The following is a 23385-nucleotide window of genomic DNA, read 5'->3' as shown; positions in this document are numbered from 1 at the left end:
TGTAATTTAACCCTAAATTTAAATAATATGATTTTTATTAGCATGCTCAAGTAAATAAACATTCAGAAATTTACAGAAATCTACAAGCTGAATCTTCGTCGTGCCAAGACAAGCTACCTGCAATAATTAAGTCCCCACACGTCTGAAATAAATTTCTTATTCTAATAAATTATATCGTTAATCTTGTCGTTCTGCAGTAGTTCACAATATTTTGCATGGTTTGTATATAAGGCTGGAATAAATAAAAAATGGATTAGATAACGATGAACATGAACTGTTAAAATGAAGATAATAATAACTATGTACATTTGTTTAGGTCATTTCTTTGCCACAACCTACTGAAATTCAAGAAAAAAATCTTCAGAAATGGAGGTTACTGTCCTGCTAAAACTGCAGTGATTCCTTGCTAAAAGGATTATCACGTCATAAACAACAGAACACATGAACGCGGAATCTTATACATAATAGAAAAAATGAAGTGCATTAACTCTGCTCATGATTAGTTGAAATAATAATTGTAAGAAATGCATTTTTCTCTCGCATTTGGAGAAGACAATGATGCCGGTATTTGATCCTTTTAGCACTGAAATTAAATGGGGCAATTCGAGTTAATTCATTTACGGTTAAAAAGAATACGAATCGGACCAGATATCAAACGGAAGAAAAAATGCAATAAAGTCTTAACCCAGGCACAAATGCGGAGCTTTTTCAGGAGCCATCGGGGTATCCACATCACCAAGAAGAAAAAAAGAGCGATATGGTCCCTCAAACCAAGTTTCTTCTTATTATGCGAGGTGTCAGTATCACTCTCATCATCACTCATCTCCTTACGATGGTGAACTGAGTTGAGTGTAGTACACCTGCCCTGCCTATATATAGAAGAGGGTTTACTTTTTTCCCTAAACTGTTTATCTTTTGTTTTCGATTGATCGCGGGGGTATTTAGACAAAGGGGCCTGGATATGTCTAGGAACATGAGCAGGCTCGGTATGCGGGGCACTGTAACGAGTAACTGTTTTCACCTCCAGAAACTCGGTGATACTTTGACCCAATGGCTGATCATTCGGTCGGACGTTGGTACAAGCAAGTGTACCACACTGACTTAGCTCGTCATCATTGGGAGCTGGTAGTTGCGCCACGTCGTTAATTTCACCACGAATATTTTTCTCCAATTCAAATTTTTTCTGGGCACAATTTTGTGCTGTCGCCTTCGGTGTGTTTTCAAGCCACAAGAGAATTGATTCACACAACTTTAATGTAGCAGAATCACTGCCGGACTTATCTTCAAGCATTTTCCGTTGTTCGATGCAGAAAGTTTCAAGATCGTTCATGGCATTTTCATCCTCTTTCAATTTCCTCTCGTCTTCTAGAAAGATTTTATGACGATTCATGCAAGCTTGCATGCCTTTTGTGTCAGATGACAGACCCAGAGTCGGTACTCCTCTTGCGTCTTGATTAGATATAAGTTCAATGTGAAAAACTCCGCTTTCATCGACCTTAAATAAAATTTGACCTGATTTCGGGGACAGACCTATCTGTTTTGATCGTATTCTTTTCAGTTTGAAGGTATCATACCCTTCACCAACACACACTGGCACATTTTCATACACATTTATACCAGTAGTCGTTAGGATCTTCCAGATATCATTTGACGTTTGTAGACTGAAATTTCCAGGAATGCGTACTCCAAAATTAATTATTTCTTTTGATTTCGAACCTTCCTTGTACCAGACGCACCTGGACAACACCTCTTCCACTTCGCGTGGCGTTGAGCAGCACAACTCGGCAGCTCGGAGGGCAGCGCCACAGGCAACTGCTTCGTCCTTGTTAAGCGAGTGATCCAGAGGTTTTCCTAATGTTTTAGCAATCAGCCGTTCTACGGCAGGAATACGCGTTGAGCCTCCCACTAACACAACTGTTCTAACATTTTGCCAACCATCGGACTGGACCAATCGATGCAATGCATTACTGAGATTTGCAAACTGGTCCCGGCACGCGTCTTCCATTTCTTTCCTCGTAAAGGGACAGGTGAAGTCGATGTTGTCTGACATTGAGTCAATTTGCAGTACAGATGCGGTTAGAAGTGTCAGGTTGTGTTTCAACTTCTCTGCGGCCGACCTTAACCTCAGAAAAGCTCTAGGAGACTCTATGAAAGTTTGCTTGTGCTTGTCTTCAAACCTTTTGATAACAGCATTCACCACGCACACGTCTATGAAGTTTCCACCAATCGTTGAATCACCAATGGCTGCTTGAACTTTCACTACTCCATCATTCAGATTAATAACAGCGAGGCTAAGAGAACTTGCACCAAAATCGATAACAGCAATGCAATCTTCTTTTCTGGGGTGCTGATCCCAGTAAGCTGTGGCAGCGGCTGTGGTCGAATTGACCAGTGTGACTTCCTTGAGGCCGGCGATGCAGGCGGCATCAAGAGTGGCATGTCGCTGTGCGTTGCTGAAATTTACAGGCACTGAAATGACGGCGTTTGTGACCGTACTTCCGAAGTGATCTTCTGCTCCAGACTTCATTTTAGAGATCAGCAGAGCCGTTATTTCCTCAAGGCGTAGTCCTTTATTTTCATTCCTGTACTTGACTTTAAAGACAGGCGACCCGTCCTCGGTTGTTGGAAATACATGAAGATAAGGTAGCAAGGCACGGCTGACTGCATCATCCAGACGACTTAGCTTCGGCGGTTTTTGGTTATCACAATTTGAATATAACGACTCTTTTTTCTGATTCTTATTAAATCTCCTGCCGAGGACGGTCTTGACGCCATAGACGGTGTTGGTGGCGTTGAGCGCCGCCTGGTCCCTGGCATCGCTGCCCACGAGGCTGCGGGAGTCTGTGAAGGCAACAAAACTCGGAGTGGTCTTGTCGCCATGAGCGTTTGGCAACACCGTCACCGCTCCAGCGCGTACGCTGGCAACACAACACTTGCCTGCGCCCAGGTCCAGCCCGATGCTCGCTGTACTTGGTATCTTCCTGCAAACCGGAATCAACATTAAAATCATTCAATTTGAGGAGTAACAAAATTCTGTGCCTCAAAATTGTAAAGAAGCCTTGATGTAACACGGATTGAACAAAATTCTATCACACTGTAGCGGGACAATTTAAATGGGCGACATTTGCGTTATTCTGAGTCTCTGCCGGCGGGCCCTAACATACGAGGAGGACGATCCAAATGAAAAGTGCAAGAGGCTCAAAAATATATTTCAGCAGTCGAGAAGTGAAGATAACTCGAACCTGAGTAGAGGATAATAAAGGATGTCGCATAAAATGCTCACAGTATGACAAACACCAGGTTGTAAACATGGAATAATTACCAAAATTCATTACGGCTTAACAAGACAGCATAAATTTACAGTGCGAAGTAGAGATCGCAGCCCAACTACTGACTAATGATAGGTACGTCCCTTGAAAGATGCGTTTCTATACTACTTATCTGCTCTCACAATCAGGGGAAGTCTGGCCACTTAAAACAAACAGCGCGGTTAGAAGTTGGCCAGTCTCATCAATATGTGAAAAGATGGAAAATGATATAAAAATTAGAATTATTATGAGTTTGGAATTTGAACATAGGAAATGTTTAAAACCCCCTCATATCCACATTTTTCATTTCAAATCATCTCAACATGAGAGAGAAAATCCGAATGATGAAATTATATGATGCATTTTACGGGGGTTTTCAAGATTACAAATCAACACCAAAGTTCTACAGAAAATTCTACTGAAAGGAAATCCAATTGAATCTCAAAAACAAAAAAAAAAAAAAAAAAAATTCTAAAAAATTACAGATTAAAATAATTTAATTTATATCACAATTTTTCACAAATTTTTTATTCGACCTTATTTCTAGTTAGATCCGAAAAATATTCTTGTAGATTCTAGAATATGTATCATCACTGATGGTATATTCTGAAGCTACTGGATTATTTGTCTTGATCTTCAGTCACTTATTTGTTTGGCAAGGTAAAAGTAGTAACCGATTTGTGGTTGGTTTATGTCATATCCGTAATTCGCTAACTACTTGAAGTGCCTCATTAGTTAGAGGCGTTGAATTTTCCAATTTCACGTCAAACCTTATTGGGGTTTCTTCTCGTACAATCGAAATACTTGCTGCTACTTGGATAAAAAAGAAGAGGTCACGAATAAGTGTTTCATTTCCCTCTGCCTGAATCACTGATACCGAACACGGCCGCACACAGATCAAGTTGAGCTGCTTACGCGCAATTAGCTTTATATATTGGACGTATCATATTTAGTTTATTGCTTCCATGGCTATGCTGAATCTTAGTAAACCATCACTTTTTTATTCACACAGCAGATGGTCATGCTGGAACGCCTAGGGTTTTGACAGAGTACAGTGCAAAAACAATGATTGTAACATGATTTTCAATTGCATGTGTACGAGTACAATAATTATTACTAGACACTGCGTTCACTTTGCAGTGGCAGTTAAAGTGATCAAATTTGGAATTACAATTTTCAGTGCTTGCTGAATTGAAGAAGCGTAATTATTTCTTCGTTTTACATCCAGTCATGACTGTGGCTTATAAATTTACTGCTCATATATTAAGTGAATTTTTAATATATGTGACTAAGGAGTATACACTCGCTGGGCTGACCCCTGTATTTACATCGTATCTTTGCCAGTTGGCCTTCTCAGCTATCGCCTATCGCGTCGCTAGAACCAAGGGCAGGCCTCAGCTCAACATTGAGCGCAATTTGAGATTGGCGTTTTTAGGGCAGCAGCCGACTTTTGAGGGAAGGTGCAGTGCAAGACAGGTTCATTGCAGTATAGTGATATGTTTTATTGTTTTCTTGCCTCTCCCAGATTGCAATGACAGGGTGGCAGCAGAGTTATTGAAAAAAAAAACACATTAGTGAAGCATCTTGTTCATCATCAACATCATAGAGTAGAATCGTGTCAATGCTCAAGAAGAAAGTCTACGTCGAACATAAAACTGCACATGGGCATAAAACTGTCACATGATTATTGAGAACTTGAAATAATAAATTGCTGTTCTCAATAATCAATAATTGCATTGACAAGAGTCAAACTCGAAATACTATGCGTTTTAAAAGTACATTTTAATGACCACACCTCTAAAGAGGCCGATGTCTATGATGATTTGGATGTAAAACGAATTTATTATTTTATTTTTGAATTTATTATTTTAAGTCTCAAAAAAACTTGCAATCAATATTTTACGAAAAATCAATATAATTACACAAATATGCGTTTTAACTTACTTTTTAAAGACCTCACTTCTAAAAATGCCGGTATATCTAATTTAATATTTAATTGTCTAAAATATTTAATTAAATATTGAAAAAAAATATTTTTAATTTTTAAACTATTTTTTATTCTTTCAATTGCCTCATGCATTGTCTCCGACTTTAAGCAAGTGTGCAAAATTTCAGATCAATTGGGCTGGTAGAAGTGTGTTAAATTTCGATTATTAGATTTGTAGCAGACAAACAAACAAGAAGTGAAGTTAATAAGAAGCGTGGTAATAATAAAGAGAATGACACAGAGGAAAATAATTATTGGGATGCTCAGGACAACACAAAAGTTGAGCATATGTAGCATTAACGTAACTCACATTGCAGTGCAGAATTGTAGCTTGATAGATGACTATAGTACTTTTTGGTTGACGCTTGAACCATCCGTTACCCACCACCAAACTCGTCAACTCTCAGCGATGCACTGATAGTGGTTATCACAATCGCATGAGCACGTCTCCTTGTACGACTGTAAACATTGGCACATATTTTAACACCAGAGGGCCTAGGAACGTGTAGTTAGTATACAAGAAACGACATCAAACATGTACCTGAATCTATATTTCAACGCCAGAAGATCTATGGGATTGTAACTGGCATGAAAATATAAATATCAAAAAGTAAAAGTGATTGAAAATGGGATTACCTAGATTAAATTCCCTATAATCGAACAATGACTATTGACTTATCTTCATTGACAACAGAAGCGATGACGCATCGAGTTAGGCGTCTGCAACACTGCGCGCAGTGATATTTATGTTCCATGCCAGATATCGCATTCTGCAGCGTAAATAAACATTTCATTCATATATACATACAATTTACCAAAATTATTATAAGCAATGCTATTGACGATTCAAGATATTAAATTGTCATACATCAAGTTACGAAACCTGAGGTCTCGTATGACACGCAAAACATTTGTCATACGAGATCGATCGAAAGAGTCAAGATATAATTATAAATATGTAAAGATTATAGGATTATATTTCGGTTAGGTTAATTGCAATAAAGTTGCATTGATATGTTTTGAAAATGTTTTATTATCATTAAATATTTATGAGTAAATCCCAATAGCAGAATAAATATTTAGAGATTTACAACAATTTTGGCCATTGTAGCGGCGCTACATTTCACTGTAGCGGTTGCGGTAGCGCCCGCTACATTTAGAGCATGTAGCGGTAGCGCCGCTACATTTCGAAGTAGCGCTGCCCAGCTTTGTGTATTCATCAATAGTGCATACATCAATAATAATACAAAAAATACATTGTTTCGTTTGAACGATTGGAAAACCCTCCCTGGGATTTAGGTGGACTGTAAACACCTAAAAAATATATTTTTATCTTGAAAATCGCATGAAAAACCCAAAGCATAGTCGAAAAAATCAGTGTCCTCTAGCCGGTATGGAAGCTCGTCTGTGATTGGCTGGCGTACGCCGTAGGCTCGGGGTATATAATACGAACGCTGGGCACTGGGCAGCAACCACCAGTGTGCACCCGCTCGCGGGAGTACGAGGAGTGTTGTGTCGCGCTGCTCCTTTCCGGTTTGCATCATCCCTATACGGCATATCGACTGACTGTGAGTCTCCATAACAGTAAAATGTATTACTATGCTGAAAAAGAATGAGTACAGCACTTACAACTCATGTTCACAGTAGTTAGGTCTTAATTTTTCGCTGAAATGTAGCTTCTAAAATCTCATTAGACCCCCCATAGGCCTACCGCAATGGGGGGAGGCCTACGGTATCCGCATAGGCCTACCTGCTTGGTCAGGGGGATGGTTAGGGAGGGGTTCGGGTTCAAGTGCCATAGGATGTGCAGTGATGACGTCATCTGATAAAGTAAAGATTATTGGGGAAAATTGGTATACGTATAAAAATCAGTATATTTTTAAATATTGATTATATCGGTAGTAAAGCCACGGTGTGATTATTAAATAATTCAATAATTTCTTAAAGATTTTTTAAATAAGCAACTATGGCATGAACGTTTTCAATTCAGGCATTTGGTTAAGATGTTCAATTCATTTCAATCTATTTACTTAACTTTTACCCTATAATATTCAAAACTGGATGCGTGATCGAGATACGATAAATACCTAACCTCCCAACGGTGATGTTTAGCTCGTGACAATTTTTATATTTTTCTTTCGTTATTAAGTTATACAGGCATAGCAGAAACGACCGGCTTTTCTACCGGCCAGTTTAACCGAGGTTCACAAGATGAAAAAATTTTTCACAAGCTAAACATTACCGTTCGGTAGTTAGGACTGTAAATTCAAAATTTCGTTCAAATCTGTTCAGTAGTTTGGAAGAAATTCCTTGATCACTATGAATTTCGGCTCGTATTGTCATATAACTCACAAATGAAATCAAAATTCAAAAAATTTTCACGTGCTAAACATTACCGTTAGGTCCTTATGAATCCGTGTACCAAGTTTCATCGAGTTACGTTCATTAGTTTGATATTTCTTGATCGTTGAATTTGGAAATTGGCCATGAGACCAGCCGTTAATTTGTCTGAGACGTAAACCCAGGAGAGGTTAAAAATAACAGATCTGGGCGGAAAAACCATCGCTGGGAGTCATGTGCTGCACGTGTTGTGAATTAATTGTCAAACAAACGTTCGAACTTCTGACTTTCACTGCGGACTGCCGCCCTCCTATCGCCCTCTTCTTCCTTACCGCCCCCCAAAATCTTTCCACCGCCCCTAGGGGGGGCGATATATTTCAATGCGATATCTGGCATGTCATTTTGAGTCTCTGCCTGCTGGCCCTAACATAAGAGGAGGTAGATCAAAATGAAAAGTACAAGAGGCTCAAAGATATATTTCGGCAGTCGAGAAGTGAAGATAACTTGTACCAGATTAGAGGATAATTGAGGATGTCGCATTAAATGCTCACAGTATGACAAGCACCAGGTTGTAAAGATGGAATAATTACCAAACTTCATTATGGCTTAACAAGACAGAATAAATTTACAGTGCGAAGTAGATATCGGAGCCCAACTATTGACTTATGATCAGTACGTCCCATGCATGACAGATGCGTTTCTATACTACTTATCTTCATTCACAATCGGGGGAAGTGTGGCCACTTAAAACAAACAGCGAGGTCCAAAGTCCGGCCTTGGCCGGATTTGAATATAAGAAATGTTTGTAAACCCTCATTTTTATTTCAAATCATCTCAATATGAGAGAAAAAATCCGAATGATGATATTATATGATGCATTTCACGGAGGTTTTCAAGAGAACAAATCAACACCAAAGTTCTATGGGAAATCCTACTGAAAGTATCTTGAAAACAAAAAAACAAATTATAAAAAATGTCACATAAAAATAATTTAATTTATATCACAATTTTTCAAAAATTTTTATTCGACCTTATTTTTAGTTAGGTCCGAAAACTATTCTTGTACATTCTAAGATATGTATGTATCATCATTGATGGTATATTCTGAAGCTACTGGGTTACTTGTCTTGATCTTCAGTCACTTAGTTGCATGGCACTGTAGAAATAGAAACCGATTTGTGGTTGCTTTATGTTTATGTCATAGCAGTAACTCACAAACTATATTCGAAGCGCCCCCAGGTGCGTTGAATTTTCAAATTTCACGTTAATCTTAATGGGGTTTCTTATCTAATAACCGAGGTACTTGCTACTACCTGGAGAATACAAGAAGCGGTCACGAATAAGTGTTTCAGTTCCCTCTGCCTGAATCACTAATACAGAACACGGCCGCACACAGGTCAAGTTAAGCTGCTTACCCGCAATTATCTTCGTTTATTGGACTTGAATTTTTCTAGTTTATTGCTTCCATAGCCTTGCTGAATCCTAGTAAAGTATCACATTTTTTATTCACACAGCCGACAGCCATGCTGGAACGGTCAAGGTTTTGACTAAGTACAGTGCAAAAACAGTGTAACTCAGTCCTCACTGCAGTGAGTGACAGAGAGCGCATTTTCTCGTCGACGAAAACCTGAAGTCACGGACGGACAGACAGACGGACGGACATGACGGGCGAAATAGCGCCTTTTTTCATAATGAGAATTGCGCTAACAATGATTGTCGCACGATTTTTAATTGCAGGTGTACGAGTACGATAATTATAACTAGATCCTGCGTTCACTTTGCAATGACAACTAAAGTAATCAAATTTTGAATTAAAATTTTCATTTCAATGCCTTTACCACATCGCGTTTCTGCCAGTTGGCCCGCGTAGCTTTGGCCCAAAAGCTTTCCCGCGTAGATTGGAGGCCGTCATTAAAAATAAGGGTGGTCATATTGAATAAATATGTCTGAGAATTTTTCAGGTAATTCTTGGCTACTATAGCTCATCCAAAGAAAACCAATGCACCCGTTTGTTTCACTGAGAAATAACAAAAAAACATGCGTTGCCATAAATATGGCGGACCCTGTAAAGACGATCGAAGTTATCACTGTGACGCTTGTGATAACTATCAGATTCCTCGCATTATGTGATTAGATCTCAATTTATTTACATAATAATTGTATTGTAAATTTTTATTACTTCAATTAAATTAAAAATTAAGTTCAGTAGCAATATTTATTGAATATTAAATAATTTTTATTATTTTTTAGGTAAATGACTGGTAACATAATTTCACAAATCGTCTTTGGTATCTAATGCAACTTTTGAGAGCAACATGAGTTCTCATCAATTTAATGCCAGCATTAAAATTTTCCTTATATTGTAATTCATATCTAACGCGAGAAACCCAACTATATAGACTACAATTTATTTAAAATACCAATGATAAACAATACAAATTCTGACTGTCTTGTCTGAAAGAAAAATAAAATATTGTTACAAGCCAGTAGACGAATTTCGTAAACAAAAAGTCTTTTATCTGTACTCCTAGTTAGTAGTTGTACATCAAGTGTTCAAGAATGTGGTAGGTTGTAACATGTTTGAAACTATATATGTGTTGAATTTGGTATTGCTATTCAAGATCTACCCGACCTCGATCAGTTGGCAATCCCGGTGTTTGCAACGAATACAAATTTTCTAGTTGATCTGACTACATACTACATACGATATGATATGGCTAACGTGTGAGGTTATGGTGCAGTCAGCTGATGGAAACATCGTCCCGAAATCATCCTTTCGATGCGATAATTTGCTCAGAAAAGCAAATATAGATTCATAGTAGTTACTTTTGAATCTGAATAGTTTTTCAATGGTCCTCAGTTTTATAACGATTGTGACAAACAATTTAGGTACTTATTACCATTATTGTAACGGTTCAGATTTTAAATGAGCAGGTGAGAGATTTGAGAAACAAATGCATTTTTACTGAATATTTTGATTCAACAAAATATTTGAAAAAGTTACTTGAATATTTTGTTTCAAGTAACTGGAAAACTATTACTTGAATCAACATATTTTTTTATTGAATTTTCCAATCGCACATTTCCATTAGATCGAACGCGTTCAATGATGATGTTGAGCAAGATCATTCGAATTGCTTCAACACCAAAATGAACAACGAATAAAAAATCGGATGCTACACAGCCTACACTATTAAGACATTACTACTCAAGTGTCAATGTCAATCTTGATTGCTCAACTGTTACCCTCATAATTTTCTTTCAACTTTGCGCAGTTTTCTAAAAAATATATATAATGAAAATCGGTTGTTTCTCGATATTTGGAAAATGCAATAGTAATCCAAAGATTAAGACAAGCGCCTTATCAGCTTCAATTCCTATAAAATATGGTAATTTTCAGTTATACGCTGGTAAAAATATTAACTTTCTGATTGAGTTTCAGTTGCATGCATTATTGCAATGTTGAATATACTTTTACAATATAACGTGTATTGTTCTTCACATAACGTATCCAGATCTGGTGCTCACAAAATTGGTATACGCAACATTGTTTTTGCGGCCATTATTCTGTGTGAATAACGGACTTGTTGTTAATTCTTGCCTATAAAACTGGTACACTTTGAATTTCATTTCTCTCATCAGCTTGCTCGAAATGAAATTGTTTCTTTCGTTGACACATGAGAGGAAGTAACACTCATTAAATTGAACGTAAAACGCAGGTACCTGTTGGGTTCTGGGCACGTCATAATTGACCTAAACTAATCTTGTTTCATAATGTCTTTATTTTGCATCCACGTGAGTTCTGAGTTTTACTTTTCGATTCTGATTCTAACTTGCAGGACGATGTCAGGCGCGGCCAGCATCGGACTGGACCTGGGCGCAGGCAAGTGCTGTGTTGCCAGCGTGCGCGCAGGAGCGGTGAAGGTGTTGCCAAACGCTTACGGCGACAAGACCACTCCGAGTTTTGTTGCCTTCACCGACTCACGCAGCCTCGTGGGCAGAAATGCCAGGGACCAGGCGACCTTCAACGCCGCCAACACCGTCTATGGCGTCAAGACCGTCCTCGGCAGGAGATTTGACAAGAATCAGAAAAGAGAGTCGTTCTATTCCAATTACGTTGGCACAAAATCCGAAAGGCGACCATATTCGGATGAAGAAGAGGTAACAGTGCTGCCTTATCTTCCCGTATTTTCATCAACCGTGGACGGTTTGCTTGTCTTTGAAGTGGAGTACAGAAATGAAAAGGTAAGGCTACGCCCTGAGGAAATAACGGCTTTGCTGATCGCCAAGATGAAGTCCGACGCAGAAAATCACTTGAGGAGCGAGGTCACAAACGCAGTAATTACCGTGCCAGTAAATTTCGGCAACGCGCCGCGACAAGCCACACTTGATGCGGCCCTCATCGCCGGCCTTGAAAGCGTCACACTGATCAACTCGACCACCGCTGCCGCTATCGCTTATTGGGACCATCGACCCAGAGAAAAAGACTGCGTAGCTGTCGTTGATTTCGGTGCAAATTCTCTGAACCTATCAATTGTTTCAATGGATAATGGGGCACTACAAGTGCAGGAAGCTTTCGGTTCCTCAACTGTTGGTGGAAACTTCATAGACATGTGCATGATGCAAACCGTTATCAAAAAGTTTGAAGACCAGCACCACCAATCGTTCGAGGAGTCCCCGAAAGCACTCATGAGAATAAGGACAGCCACGGAGAAGTTGAAAGATAATCTGACTCTCCTAAGTTCTTCCGTGATACAAGTAGACTCGATGTCTAACGACATTGATTTCACGAGCACATTTACCAGGAGAGAAATGGAAGTTGCATGCCAGAATCAGTTATTAAATCTCGCGAATGCGTTGCATCAATTGACTCAGTCGGAAAGTTGGACTAAAGTTCGAACAGTTGTGCTGGTGGGAGGCTCAACGCGTATTCCTGCTGTAGAAAAACTGATTGCCAAAACACTAGGAAAATCTCTGGATACTTCGCTCAATAAAGACGAAGCGATTGCCTGTGGCGCTGCCATACGAGCTGACGAGTTCTCGGGTTCAACAACTCGCAAGGTGGAGGAGGTGTTCACCAGGTGTATCAGTTATGACTCAGTTTTGGAGTCAGGCAGAATTTTTGATTCGGGAGCATGCATTCCAGCCGAGCGCAGTTTCCAAATGTCAAATGATATCTATGAGCACCCAAATGGGTTAAGACTGTATGAGAACATACCTACGCTGGTATGGAAAAGGTTTCACCACTTCGAACTGACAACACTGCGATTAAGACAGCTCGGCCTTTCGACGACAACGGGCGGACTCTTGTTTGCGATTGATGAGAGCGGAGTTCTCCGCATAAAACTTATTGTTGAAGGGAAGACAGTAGACATGCCAACTCGTGAGCTTTCATCTGACTCGGATGATATGCAAGCATTTTTGGATCGTCATAAAGTATTCCTGGACGACATAAGTAGAATGAAAGACGATGAACATGCAATGGACGATCTTGAATCTTTCTGCGTCGACCAAAAGGAAAAGCTCAGAGAGAAGTTCGGACATGATTCTGCTGCTTTCAAGTTGTGTGAAGAAATTTTGACCTGGCTTGAAGATACACCAGAAGCAACGAAGCAACAATGCAGTGAGAAGAAAAGAGATTTGGAGAACAAAATAGATGTTGAAGTTTACGACAAGGCGCTGCCACATGAACCCCAAAAGTTCAAATCAAATCACCTTGATGATGCCGCTTATCGCCCAGGAGATAAGGTTAATCTCCTTGATGACGCTGCACATCGCTGTTGTGATGCTATACATAGCCGAAGTCATGTTTCACATCAAGCTGTTGATGCATCACATCCTATTGATCACGCTGCATATAACCCTGCTGCACATTACCCTGGTTATACAATACATCGCCTTGGTCGTGCAGTTGCTTCCCCTACCGACAAGACAATTCCTCAAACATCCACTCGTTCGGCATACACCAGTAGTGGAAATAAGGAACATTATCCCTCATCAGAGAAAAGGACGAGTCCACAGTTTTCAAATGAGTTGCGTCAAACCTATTTACTTGCAGCAACTCGGGAACCTGTTCCAGTACATGGGAGTTCCAATGCCAATGCACAACAGTCATCTTCCAGCCATGTACGTCCATCAGCCTGTAAAAACGCAGGCCACGAGGTTTATTCCTCATCTCGACCTATGAAGGGAGCTTCATTAGTCGATTATGAAGTAGGCTCATCAATCAAGAATAGTTTAATGCAGGGTAAGCAAGCGTGCAATGGAACCTCAGGCAAAGAAGATCATAGACGAAGGCGCTCAGAGAAAATCACACAACCTTACCCTACGGATCTTTGTTTTCAAGGCCTTCCTTCTGACCTGCCACATCCTAATCATTCGAGTGATACAGTTGAACATCTGACTCACAGAAATCGAAGTGATGGTTCAAAAAATACTGCTCGACGTGTACGAGAACAAGATTCTTCAATTGTAAACAGGAATAAGCGGCCCCGCGGCAACAGAAGAGTCAAATCTGAGTGGGGTTGTTGTTGTTGTTGTTCATAGCGTCGATCGCCATTCAGGTGCGCCGGGCGAGTAGCTTAGGAGGCTGACGGTGGAGGGCGACCTGGGGTCAGAAAAGTTAAGAGTTCGTAACTCCGTCAGCCAGTCACTGACGGTTTTTGCGGCAAAACCTGCCAATCACAGACTGCAAATCAGCGACTACGTGTGCGTAGGCAAATACGTGTGCCTGAGTGAGTTTCGAAAGTCCTTACCTGGAGAGGAGGGTGATGGGCAAATGATGGAAGAAAGACCGAAAAGACCGCGGTCTGTTCAGGACTGTCCCACAGCGATGAGACGTTGAGGTTCGTGGGGAAATGCGGGCAGAGCAAGGTCAGCACAGTGATCAACCGAAGGCGAAAAGACATGAAAATAATTCAAATGCCAACCAGACTCGCGTAAAAACGGATAAATTGGGCGATCTCATAAGTGACAATAACAGCTCGAAGTATACAAAGTAACCTGCTATGTTTTGACGTTTGAATTTGAATTAATTTTTCCTTGGATTGCTTTAGTTACTGACACTTTTTTCTGGGTAGCGAGTAGCTAGTCACAATTAAATCACTATCTAGCAGTAGGCTTGAAATATTTTTCCAACATATGCACCGGCGAGAATATTAGAATACATTAGTTTTTTCATAACAAGTTGGTAAATCAAGTGTATTGTATAAGTTAATATGTAATGCATGTGGGTGAATGCAATGGCTAACTTCTGTTCTTGATGGCGTAAATCTGAATTCATGATAATAGACATATTTTTAAACTGCTCCTTGTGTTATATGCCCATGAGTATCCTCCACCCTCAGTTGTGCTATATATGCATCCGTTTTTTTGGGGAAACGAGTGCTGCCATATTGATAAACTGAACTGTTTAGTTCTAATTGTATCATTTGCTTATTTTTAGAATCATTGCTAATGTTGTGAATAATTAATGATTGTTCTTGAGGGGTTTTTACTGGGTTTTGATAATTTATTGTTTGGTTATTTTCTAAGATTTCTAGGGTAAAGTTCTAAATGTGAAGGGTTGCTAGGATTTGATGCCCTGTCATCCAGATCGACAAGACTGTTATCTATTGTAAAATTTGCGTGTTGGCTTCTGTTGGGACTTGGAAGTTGAAGGTGTGAGCCACTGTAGCGTAGTGGTAGTGGCACCGAGATAAGAGGGTTCTGGCCAATTGGGAAACTCAGTTAATTTCTCGGTGTCACTTGTAGGCAGTGCTTGGTCGCCGTCAAAAATTGTGCGTGCAGCATGGCCTTGGTTTGGTGTCTCACAATGAACTCTGGGTATAAATTATCTAGGGTTATCTTAAGGCGTGACGCCCTGCACGCAAGAATGGCGTTTAACCTAGAAAATAATTTGATTTTCTATATAGTATGTCACTGTATTGGTGAATATTACCCAAAGATTCTACCAAAATAATGACAATTACCGATCTCAATTTGTTTTAATAGATTGTTGTGCTTGTATAGTGATTGCGCGGAGTAATGGCATTCTTGATTCTAACCTCAATACAGCGTATATATACTCGCATTTATGTAGTTGTGTTCCAATCGTAGTGATTGTACTAGTACTATTGCTAATATTATTTCCGAGATGATTTATTGTTAATACCGAAGCATACAGAAAACCATAATTAGTGAATAAACTGTCCAATTGGTTTGAGGTGGATCATTTTCTACGAAAATTGGTGAACTTCTAGCCGCCTACAATTGAGCTAAGTTGTCCCTTGACTCAAAATTATTTTCGTAATTTTTATTTTATTAACATATGTCTAGTTTTATATAGAATAAAATAGTTCCAACTGTCGAATTTATTTCCCTGGATTGTCACCTATTTTACAGCCTGGATTCCACAACTTGATTTAGTAAATAGTGGGAGAAATCCTTCCCGTGTTTCATTTTCCGATATGTTAATGAGACAATTAAGTCGTAAGTCGTTATCCCACCTTGATCAAACGACTCGTATGCCTAATGTGACGCTCGGAGCACTTGGTACACGTACAACCGAGCATTTTAGGTACGAGTTACTCTTAATGGACCAAAAACAGCTCCCTTTAGTATTAAGGTCCTAAACGCGATTACCAGTCAAAAACTTGCTTACAAGTCTAAATTCCTGTGCTGTATTTGCGGACTATTTGACTTTCTTTTGTATTAAAATAGAGGCTAAAGTTTGGCTAACTTTAAGATGTAGACCGTGAGATAAGGTTACGATATTTGCTAGTTGTCTCGACCAAAATAAGCGTCGTAAAGGTCGTAAAATAAAGAATTGATAAAATGAAAAACATAATGCGAGCCATAGTTTGTTTCACTTGATTTTATTTTAAATACAACGTTTCAAAAATTATCTTTCCGTGAATTCAAATTTAGGTAAATTTCAACGTCCAATATCGTAAAAAATGCCTTTATCGACTCCCATCGAGTCGGAGGATTTAATGGATTAGCTTGTGTGAGGTGCAAAACCAAGTGATCGTAAAAACTGGCCTAAACTTAGGTACGTATCATGATTTTATGCTGGATCTAGTTCGTACGAACACATTATTGCTGCATGTACGCGTATTATGTTGTCAACGACAAATGTCTTCGCATAACAAATGAAATTGCTCATTGTAGATGTAAATCAGTAATGGATCGTATCGGTAATAGATTCACATAAATATATAGCTTTATACGTTGCTTCTCAAGCATTATTTTATAAAATGGCTAAAGAATTACCAACCTCTAAATTACCAACCTCCAACCTACCAACACATGGTATAAATTGCTTTAGGATAAAAATTTAAGTTAAGTTAAAATGCAACAAGCACGTCTTGCAGTTATGCGACGCTGTTTTAGCTTTCAACTAATAACGTTGCGGTAGTCACCAGTATAGAAAAAAGATTTAGCGAATGAATAGTATAAAAGCTCATTTAATTGGTATTATTCATCAGGCATTGCATTACAGTCCGTTTTATCGTAAACATGTTGCTCTACGTTACGAGGGTTCCTCAAATCAATCTCTATTTCTATCATGGAAGAAGTTGGCTCTTTAACTACAGAGAGTAGTTAAGCCACTCAGCCATTCACTCGACTCAGTCATTCACTTATTAGGCAGAGAGCCTTGCATATAATGTATGTTTCCTATTGCATTATTCTATCTGTAGGAGATAGGCTTCTCATTTCTGGAGTCTCTATAAATAAAATGCAGGTCTCAGCTCAACATTGACAGAATTTTAGAGCGGCAGTTTCGGCATTGCAACTAAAATTTGAGGAGGCTCATGCAGAGCAGGCTCATTGCCGTTACTAATTCCAGGAGAAATTTCCCAGTTTCAATTATCAAAAACATTTAGGAAAACGCTTTTTACTTCATTTGCCTAGTGGAATTTTTTTAAATCAATTAAAATATATTATTTATGTATTCGTGTCGTAAGCACGGTGTCATTTGATATTCTTGATTTCAATCCATTTAAATATTTATTGATATTTAAATATTTCTTTTAGGTCTATTACGGACATGACAGGCATTAAAATTCTTACTGGTTCTAAGTGAGGAAAGGACTAGACAAAAATACAATTTGAAACCACTGGCTTTAATGCTGATTTTTATTCAGTATTCATCTTAGTGGCGGTAGTTCGTTAGGTTCAGCTCAAAATTTGTAATAATCTTTTTCTATTTCTGTAAGAGGTCAAATGACGGCGGGACGAGGCAAGAAATTACTAATCTTGAATATTTACGTATAAAAAAAAAGTCGACAACAAGTTGTGTTGGAATAACCTGATAGCTTTCCATATGAATGCACGGAAAGATATTTTAGATTTAAATTTTTTGAAATCTGGTTAATTGAAATCGGTTACCTGCCAGCATCGTATATGAATTTGGACACAATTGTTGAGTTTATCTGTATTTTGTAAGCATTTTCCGTTTTCTCACACTATTATTGGATGATTGACGTGAATCAGACCAGAGTTCATCATCATTCATTTCACTGAAACAAAATACGGGAGCGCCTATAGGCTCTGGGGCCAAAGAGTCGCAACACTGGGAACAAGTACAAAGTTATTACGCGGGTCTGCTTGGCCTTCGGATAGAAGTCAGCTTCTGGTTAGAGTCTCCTTTCCGTCTTGATTAATATACCTGAGTATCATCATATATCATAAATTTATTGGTTAATTGACAGATATTTTTTCTTCTTTTCGTTCCATAAATGAAAAATGTTAACGGAACCGTGGTAATTATAAAAACTAACGCGATGAATAATGGCAACTAAGACGCTGAGTGTCTTCAAATCTATATTAATGATAAAAATATTGATTTTTTTTGCTAGGATGCATCACACGATCCGTTGTTTTCATCAAATGTGAATAATTAATATGTATCAAGAGAATGGATGTAATTGTCATGTAAAAGACGTTTTATTAGTTAGTGCCGTTTCCAAATTAAGCTACAGCGCTACGGCCGCCGTTTTATGCATGTGCGCCGTACGCGTAGCTATACATCTGTGTAGAATTGATACGGACGCCAGTACGGAACCATCCGAGCGAGTCTACATTGTTTACATGATTTCAAAATTCCTCCAACTCTTGAGAATTCCGCCGACTGCAAAGTGCGTGCGTTTCAAATCATTCATCGCAAATCAGTGAAGTATGTAGTATGTTCAGAGTTGACATTCATCGCAAATCAGTGAAGTATGTGAATGTAGAAAACATTATCAGTGATGGGATGGTACGGAATCGGATAAGTACCTTGAAATATGGCCGCGCAAACATTCATGATGAATGAAGTGATAGACATTCAATCATTAACGATGATTTGAAAAATATATGATGATTTCCTTGTTAGCTGAAAAGTTTCCTGCTGACTTAAGAAAGGCACGTTTTTACGAAATTGTCAAATCAGGCGGCGAGCTTCTTTGATGATGGCATACAAAAGCTGGACCCTTGATACGATAAATGCATCAATATTTTATGGAGTAGTAGCATATAACAATTATGTTGTAAAGTATGACCAATGAAGTGAATAAACTTTTTTAAAATGTGCCTGTTTTTAATGCCGAAACAGAACTTACTTTAAAAACACGCCTTGTTGATTTTCATCGTGTGTGAAACAGCAAATTGATGTCACATGTAACATAATTTAGGAAGAAACGTCTACAGTGTGTAAACATGATTAATAAAGTCATTAATTGATTTAAATTCGAGTCCACGGTCAACATGCAAACAAAGCAATGAAATGCTCCGGTTACTCATGTCAGGCGGTAGAGGGTTATGTTAGGGTTAAACGTTTCAATTATAATAATTATGTTTGAAAATTGCCCCGTTTGATTAACAATTTAAGTAAAAATAGTATATATATTGTTTCATCTTGTTCATTATGGGCTTGTTGCATTCATATTTCGGCTTGTTGCATTCATAGTTCGGCTTGTTGCATTCATATTTCGGCTTGCCTGTGCACAAAAATGATTGAACTGCTAAACTGCAGTTCAGAAGTAACGAGCTGTAGGTCAGGGGCCGTATTATCAAAACTTCGTAATTAAGTACGCAAAATCGACTTACGAGTGGCGTAAGTGCTGACTTGATGACGTGACTCTAGAGGTGGTATTATCAAAACATTTGCGCGGGAAGATGCGTAACGTAACTGTACGCCTGCTCGGAGATGTCGTAAGTGATGTTCCCCACAAGTTTAGAGTGTCTGCTGAAGCGATAGGAAACTATTGATTTACTAGCAAGTAGCAACACCTTGACTTGTGATAGAATTTTTTCAATAATCCGACAGCGCGGATTATACACGCATAGAATGATGGCTCTACTTGTAATATCTCCACTACTTGATCGTACAACATTTGCACGATCAAAATATGTGATCGTGCTAAACAGTGCTATTGGAAAAAAAATCAATTGAGTTAATGCCAGAAGCTGATTTTGTTTTCCTTTTACGTTATATTTTACAAGCAAATGCATATTACGTTATATTTTACAAGCAAATGCATATTACGTTATATTTTACAAGCAAATGCATATTACGTTATATTTTACAAGCGCGAAAGCAAAGCTTTCGCGCCCAACTCTCATCATTCATTCCTTCTAGTCGATACTTTATATCTCTGCTAACCATAATTTTTAGCTCCGTACACAGATTTCTTCTTCAACTCACGCTGTTTATTAAAAAGAGTTCACAACTATTTTAGAACGGCTTTTTCTGGGCCAACAAGGAGCAATACCGACAACATCATTCGATAGTCGATACCATCGAAGGCATCGATTCCCGCCATCGAAGTTCACAGAATGTAAACAAATCCAAAGCCTCTGATTGGTCAGTTGGCCAGATGGTTTTGATAGTACGCTTTTAGCTAAGTCTTACGTACGAATGTTTTGATAATGCCAAAATTAGGGTGTACTTACGTAACACGTAACTTTTTTGTCGGAAGTACAAAAAGTTACGAAGTTGTGATAATACGGCCCCTGGACATGAAAAATAGAACATTTGTGCTCAACGAAAATGTTAAACTCAAGATTTTCATGCTCAGTCGTAATTATTATTCGAACTTTTATTAAGAGACATGATTATGTGAGATTCATTAATAGTTGTAAGTTAGTTTGATATATTAGTTTAAGAGCCTCTGTGTAAATAATGGATGAAGTATATTATTTAATATTTAAATTTCTTTCTAGTCGTTGCTTAGAAATCTTCCCTGATTAATTTGTTAGAATCAAGAAACGCTTTACCCACGCAATCCGCTAGTTATAATAATTGTTATTCCTAATTTGGAGGAAGAATATAATATGAAGTTTATCACACTGATTTTAAATTAATGTGATATTAGGTCTGATAATCTAGATAATCTCGATCTGAAAATCTAGATTATAGTCATCCACTATAGAGTTTAACGGAACTACAAATACATTTCACAGCACTATATATATCGCTTATTACTTATTATATTCTAGATGCACCTATTTCATTAACATTTTGGTACACTGTTCGGAAATGGTATAAACCTATAATTCAGGGATCTAAATTCAGCGAGGTTTCATTGTTATCAAAAAAAACATTAGTGAAGCATCTTTCTCCTCATCAACATTTCGCGATTGATTATATATAATCGTGTCACTGCTTGAGAAGAAAGTTACGTTGAACATAAAACTGCATACTGCATAGGTTAAAACTGCGTAGAATAACATTCAACCGCATACAACTTTCACATGATTATTGAGAACCTGTAATAATAAATTGCTGTTTGCAAAGACAAGTATCAAACTTGAAGAAAGAATGACACATAGGACGATAATTAGTTGGAAGCTCACTCAAGACAACACAAAAGTTGAGCATATGTAGTATTAACGTAACTCACATTGCTGTGCAGAATTGTAGCTTTGAAAGATGACTAGTACTTTTAGGTTGACGCTTGAACCATATCTGTTACCTGCCACCAAACTCGTCAAGTCTCAGCGATGCACTGATAGTGGTTATCACAATCGCATGAGCACGTTACTTTGTACGACTGTAAACCTCGGCACATATTTGTAAACGTATTATTGATTTACAAGGAACAGCATCAAACATATATTTCAACGCCAGAAGATCTATGGGATTGTAGCTAGTATAAAAGAATAAATATCAAAATAAAAAGAGATTAAATGGGATTACTAAGATATAATTCCCTTTAACCGAACAATAACTAATGAATTATTTTTGCCGACATCAGATGCTATGGCACATCGAGTTAGGCGTCTGCATCACTGCGCGCAGTGATATTTATATTTAATGCCAGATATCGCATTTTGCAGAGTAAATCAACTTATCTTTCAAATGTACATACAATTTACCAAAATTATTATAAACAATGCTATTGCCGACTCAAGATATTAAATTTTCATACATCAAGTTACGAGACCTGAGGTCTCGTATTAGAAAGTGGAAAAGTACGAGACTTGAGGTCTCGTATGACACGTAAAACATGTGTCATACGAGATCGATCGGAAGAGTCAAGATTTAATTATAAATATTTATAAATTATACGATTTATAAATCTATAATTTAATGGCGAAACTCATAATATTGAACTACACTACAACTACGAAGTCTGCAGCGACATTTGGTTGTTTCTTGTGCGATTCAATAATCTATTTTATCTTATATTGACTGTAGATTGCAACACACGTCATACCAGCAGCAATGCCTGCTAGTGCATAATTTCGCTCCTACATGTGAGTGAAAAGAAAAAAATAAACAAATTCAACTATAGCCAATTGAATTTATTTCCTGTTGGTGTATCATCAGTATAATTATTTAATGCGAAATGGATAGTAGAATTTACAATATAAAATGTTGAGATCCTTTCCTGATCTTGTATATTATATAACATGGACCATAGATAAAATCAGCTTATATTGTATGTTTATAGCAAAGATAGTGTTTTGCTTCAAATTTCAACTGATTTAATATAAAATATAGCGTTTCATCAGGTTAAAGTTGGATACTCCACTGCATGAAGTGGTTAACATTAAGGCGATCGAAGGTATCACTGCGATGCTAATTGTGAAACAATCAGATTCCTCGCATTACTGTTTGTAAAATTTGATCTCAAATTATTAACATAATAATTGTATTGTATATATGATTTATTTTTATTAAAATTAAAAAGCGGTAGCATATTTTCACAAATTGTTTTTAGTCTCTTAAGTAATTTTTGAGGGCTACACGAGTTCTCATCAATTAATTTAATGCCAGCATTCAAATTTTTCTCTTATTCTTACGCGAGGAGACTAAACATGTATTTACTACCATTCATCCAAAATACCAATTATAAATAATAATAATTCTGACTCTCTAGTCTACAAAAATAAAATATTGTTGCAATCAAGTAGGCGAACTCCGTAACCAAGGAGTTTTTTATCTGGGGAGCGCAGCCGTGCACCACCAATTTTGTGCACCAATAAGCCCTGAATCGAACGCCTTGGATCTCTCCGGATATCCACCAATCAGCCGTGCACCACTCGGCTTTGTCCTCCTCCGGCCTTGACCACCACCTGCCGTGCACCACCAGGCCGCGGATCGAATCTGACTTCCGGGCATAGTTAAATTAATTTTAAAACTTTACGTTCACCGCATTAATTAAAAAAAAACTACGTTCACCGCATCTGAGGTTAGGTTTCAGATAGCATAGTTCTGTTTCAAAATTTATCGTCCTTCGACAAGTGGCCGTTCGACCGAGGGCTGGTTCGATGCGCTGTTGT

At 38.1% G+C, this 23385-nt stretch overlaps 2 protein-coding genes across 2 annotated transcripts; one reads left to right on the top strand and one right to left on the bottom strand.

The window, feature by feature from the left end:
* Positions 1-21522, bottom strand: LOC125178738 (heat shock 70 kDa protein IV-like). The gene is made up of 2 exons (XM_047883223.1): positions 21501-21522; positions 1-2981 (listed from the first exon to the last, which is right to left on the bottom strand). Coding segments are annotated over exons 1-2 (2370 nt in total). The 5' UTR covers positions 21503-21522; the 3' UTR covers positions 1-613.
* Positions 6787-16060, top strand: LOC108665571 (heat shock 70 kDa protein 1-like). Its single transcript, XM_047883222.1, has 2 exons — positions 6787-6863; positions 11475-16060. The coding sequence occupies exon 2, from the start codon at positions 11479-11481 to the stop codon at positions 14179-14181; it is 2703 nt and encodes a 900-aa protein (XP_047739178.1). The 5' UTR covers positions 6787-6863; positions 11475-11478; the 3' UTR covers positions 14182-16060.
* Positions 21523-23385: the final 1863 nt, after the last annotated feature.

Source organism: Hyalella azteca, unplaced genomic scaffold (genome assembly GCF_000764305.2).
Source record: "Hyalella azteca isolate HAZT.00-mixed unplaced genomic scaffold, Hazt_2.0.2 contig12309, whole genome shotgun sequence".
Taxonomy (NCBI): domain Eukaryota; kingdom Metazoa; phylum Arthropoda; class Malacostraca; order Amphipoda; family Hyalellidae; genus Hyalella; species Hyalella azteca.
Note: the sequence above shows the minus strand (reverse complement) of the source record. Positions and strands in the feature narration are given on the sequence as shown.

What these genes read in the sequence shown, in the direction of transcription:
- LOC108665571 (XM_047883222.1), top strand. Translation starts at nt 11,479, where the DNA reads ATGTCAGGCGCGGCCAGCATCGGACTGGACCTGGGCGCAGGCAAGTGC.